The sequence below is a fragment of the Sorghum bicolor genome, chromosome 6 (assembly GCF_000003195.3).
Source record: "Sorghum bicolor cultivar BTx623 chromosome 6, Sorghum_bicolor_NCBIv3, whole genome shotgun sequence".
NCBI lineage: Eukaryota > Viridiplantae > Streptophyta > Magnoliopsida > Poales > Poaceae > Sorghum > Sorghum bicolor.
This window is the reverse complement of record NC_012875.2, coordinates 50,243,739-50,248,136: the sequence shown is the minus strand read 5'-3', so window position 1 is coordinate 50,248,136 and position 4,398 is coordinate 50,243,739. Positions and strand designations below refer to the sequence as shown.

General features: G+C 51.7%; 1 protein-coding gene across 1 annotated transcript; it reads right to left on the bottom strand.

Moving 5' to 3' along the window:
• LOC8060223 (sialyltransferase-like protein 3) lies at window positions 2,518-3,925 on the bottom strand. Its single transcript, XM_002446714.2, has one exon. It carries the CDS (start codon window positions 3,831-3,833, stop codon window positions 2,688-2,690), a length of 1,146 nt encoding a protein of 381 aa, XP_002446759.1. The 5' UTR covers window positions 3,834-3,925; the 3' UTR covers window positions 2,518-2,687.

Below are 4,398 nucleotides of genomic sequence, written 5' to 3'. Positions count from 1 at the left end.
TCTCTTACCTCTCCCATTTTTCATTTTCTCCCTACCCTAGGTTTTCCTTCATCCAAGTGTTCTTGAGAGAGGTTCACTTGTGAAGAAATTGTAAGAACCGAGATTTTGGTTGGGAAAGGAGGTCCTGAATCGTCCTTGTGCCCTCCGAGATTTGGCAGCAAATCATGTTTTTTATTGTGTTTGTGTTCTTCGCGTTCTTTCCCTTATCCCTCTCGTTCTAAGCTTGATCCGTCATTTTGGAACTATTTTGATTCTTTTTTGTTGGCTTGAGCTATAAGGTGAGTTGAACCTTTCCACGAAAGGAAATCAATAAATTCCTCACGAGCTCGCAGATCGGGTTGATTTCTTGTCAAGGGTTCAAGAGCCCCTCTTTTTTCATTCCTTTTTGATTTCTTGTGGTTTGACTTTAAATAGGGTTATGATCTCTTAGAGGTAGCTCCCCTACTGCCTTGTGATCATGCTCACAAAGTTTGGTGGCAGTTGGTGTTGATTTGGTCGCAGATCGGGAAAATCACTTGTTTTCTATTCTCCGCGTGATTTGCAGATAGTCCGAGCCTGAACCGCGAACAGTCTACCAATTGGGGTTTGGCACAAATAGAACTTGCACCACCTGTCGGGTTTCTATCTTCTGAACTTTGGACAGTCCGAGGTTAAGTCACAGACAGTCCACCAACCCCAGTCAATTCTTTCTTCTCTCAGTTTCTTTGCTATAGTGGACAGCGGTTAGTTCGGCTATAATTCCTAGACAGTCCGACGATCAAGTTTCAGCATCAGACAAAACTATTTTTCTCGTTGTTGTTCCATTATTCGGTTTCTGCCAGTTGAACGTCAGACAATCTGACCCTCAACCCTAGACAGTCCAGGCCTCCCATGTGGACAGTCCGAACCTCCCACACAGACAGTTCGAGACTGTGCAGAGAAAGTTGTTTCCTCTCACTCTCGGAAGGTTTGATCTCTTCGGTGTCCGAGCTTTCTCCGTTGTGCCTAAGACTTCGGCTGAGTTATTTAGCTACTAGTTAGCTCGTGTATCTCACACCCTTTTTTGCTTCACTTGAGTGTGTATTGCTTTTGAGGGTTGAACTAGGGACAGTGGCCAAATATTTTAAAAAATTTTGAGGCTTCCATTCAAACCCTTTGGTCGCCATTTCTGATCACTTTAGCCCAATACTAAAAGCATCTTAAATTATCCAAGAGTTTACAGAACCCACTTCCAATCTTGATTTTAAAGAAGAGTGAAAAAAAACTGCTGTCCAATAACTCCCTAACAATCATTCTACACTTGGGAAAATTGATCTAGTCATGGCGAAATATCTGCACGTCGATCGGCCAATGATATGAAATGACATAGAGAAGAATAACGAGCAAGACATGATTCTCAATAGAAATATACAAGAGAGAAAGAAAGTATAAAAGCAAATATTGTGATCTGAAAATATCCAGGAATCTTGCTGCAAAATTATCTTCTATATTTTAGGATTGGTATTTTGAAAACTAATGGACAAACCCAACAAATATACTCTCAACTTGTTTAGCCACTTGAAAAACTCATTGATTTACCAATTATGGTTTTGTCAAAATTATAGTATTTTGGAGTTTTAGCACCTGTGATCTCTTTTTTTGACCATTGTTTTGTATATTTTGGCTTATCATATATAAAAACCACCACAGTTTACTAAAACTACATCTCGGCCCTAAACCTCATATTTTCGCCCATAGCAGAAGCGAATTCAATTTCTTATGGGCCGCACACGGGGCATTTGGGGACTGAGCTCCAACGACCTTGCCGATCCACTTTGGCACTTTTTGTGCTCAGTCGAGAGCGGGCTGTGACACTTGGCTGAGCAACTCTGGGCCAGCGCGGCATGACCCTCTTCTAATGCTCTCTAGGCATGTGAGGCATATCGGTACAGTAATTTTTTTTTGGCTCAAGCACGGCCTATGGCACGCTGGCACGTTTTTGGGTCGTGCTAGCCCAAGCACGGCTCTCAAAATTCATCTGCTAGTTTTCTTTTTTCACTTGTGATATAAAAAATATATATTTTGTGTGTACTATTTTAATAAAAGGTTTCATTATTTTTGCAATCTATTCAAGAATTATTTTTGTACAATTGTTTATGTGTAATTTTCGTGCCGTGCCGGCCCAAACATGAGCCAAAATGTGGGCCAAGCCATGTAACTCGCTGTGCCGAGATTATGGGCATGACACAACCCTCATGTTTATGTCGTACAAGCACGACCCAAAATATTTCATGACATGCCATGTTTTAGGTCGTGCCAAAAAATCGGGCCACGACTCGCCCTTAAATGGCACCGCCCAGAGTTCTGGGCTCCCAGCTCTATTGTAGACCACCAGTTCTGCTATTAAAAAAAAATGTAGACCCCAGTCAAACCAATCGAGCATGACACGGTGACACCTGCCGGACTTTGGAGGCTTGTTTCTCGTCAATCATAGGGCATAGTATTCAGTTCACGACCGGTTCCGGTAACGACCTGAGCAAGATTGCAAGAGCTAGCGACTTGAGAGCATGCGTCTTTCCTTTTCCAGTGATGAAATTCAGATTTGGGTTCCATCTTGCGCTTTTGTACAACGCGTTTTGATTGATTGAGTAGCAAAAATTTGTGTCAAACCAATGGACTATGTACGTTGGCACTGACTGACACGGCCGTTGATCTGAATCGATGGTCGGTCAGCGGTAGACCACGACCGGCGGCAGCCTGAAGCCGGAGTCCCGCAGGAAGGGTATGGTCTCCGGCCGCTCCTCGAGGTCCCGGTAGAACTCGTACTCGGCCTCGTAGTCGTGCAGGTCCAGCTCCCCGCGCTGCAGCGTGTGGTAGTGGTGCCGCGCGCCGGGCTCCTTGCCGAACCCGAACACGGACACCCGCCCGCACACGCCCGCCGCGGCCACCACGGCCTGCATCCCCGACGAGTAGTGGAACATGCCCTCCTCGTGCCGCGTGCCCCACTCCTCGGCGGGCCGCCCCGTCTCGCGCACGAACCGCCGCAGCGAGTAGTACTTGACGATCCGCGCGCACAGCGCGTCCAGCCGCGGGTCCGTCACGATCACCGGCGCCGCGGCACCGCCGTCGTCGGCGTTGCACACCGCGTGCTCCGCGAAGTGCGCCGCGTTGCACATGTAGGTGAGGATGGGCACGCGGTCGCCGTAGGCGAGGCGGCAGTAACGGCAGCCGCCAAGCCGGCCGGCCAGGCGCGGCGCGCCCACGCACCCGCTCAGCACGTTGCTGTTGAGGAACGCGAGGCCGGTCTTGGAGCCGACGTGGCGCGCGTACCTGCCGGCGCCCGCGGGCGCGTTGTTGAGCCGGATCACCAGGTCGTGGCCGTCGATGAGCGCGCCGTGCTCCCGCGCCAGCAGGATGCCGCTGTTGCCCACCACGGCGCACGACGCGTACGGCCGCACCGGCACGTCGTCGCCGCCCGTCTCCCCGGCGTACGCGTACCGGTCGATGGGGCGCTTGATGAGGTCCAGGAGCTGGGCCATCACCTGGGGCTCGAACCGCTGCCTGCCGAGCCAGTCGCGGAGGCCGCGCACCGCGGCGTCCCGGCGCTCCGGGGGAGCCCTCGCCCACGTCAGGTTCCTCTCCAGCAGCGTCTCGGCGGCCCGTAGCACCGCCGACGCGGCCGGGTCCACGGCCGCGAGCTCCGCGAGTTTGGCGTCGACGGCGTATCTTCCCGCGTCGTCGTCGGCGGCGGCGCCGCGGCGGCTAGAAAAAGCCTGCTGCGCGTGCTGGCGCAGGGAGCACCGGAACGTGAGGAGCAGGAAGACGACGACGAGCAGCGGGAGCACGACCGACGGGTGGCTCCACTGCCTCTTCATCTTGCAAGCAAAGCACGTACTCCTACGTACGTACTACCCGCCTACACCAAGCTAATTAAGCTTCCACGTCTGCGTGGACGCTTTTTATTTGCTGATGATATATATATAAGTCGTTAGCCCATTTTCATACGGCACGTGAGTGAAGTTGGCTCGGCGGGCACCCATCCAGTGAAGCCGATGGTCGCTCTCATGTGGCCCATGATTCGTCAAGATTGGAAGACGGCGTTCCAATCCAGGGCTCTGCGCACGCGCTGCTTCCAGCTTTTTGCGTGTTTCTCCCAAGCTCCTTGGATGCGCGGTGGACGACGGAGATCGTCGTGTACCACCTCAATAGCGTTGCTTAGACCGGGCGGTAAATGGGGAAGCGTAAGCTAATCGACTTGCTCCTCCTTGCAAGTTGCGGCAGGTTCATGTGGGGGGCAACCGATGCGGTGACAGGGCGCTACCGAAGGTTCCAAACGCCGCCTCCCCCGGACGCCCGTGTTCTTTTTTTTTTTGGTCGAGATCAACTACAACTAGTGTGTGGCTGGGTGTGTGGGGAAGGTCATTAATCATTACCCAAAAA

Coding starts and splice junctions, on each gene's coding strand:
- LOC8060223 (XM_002446714.2), bottom strand. CDS start 3,833: ATGAAGAGGCAGTGGAGCCACCCGTCGGTCGTGCTCCCGCTGCTCGTC.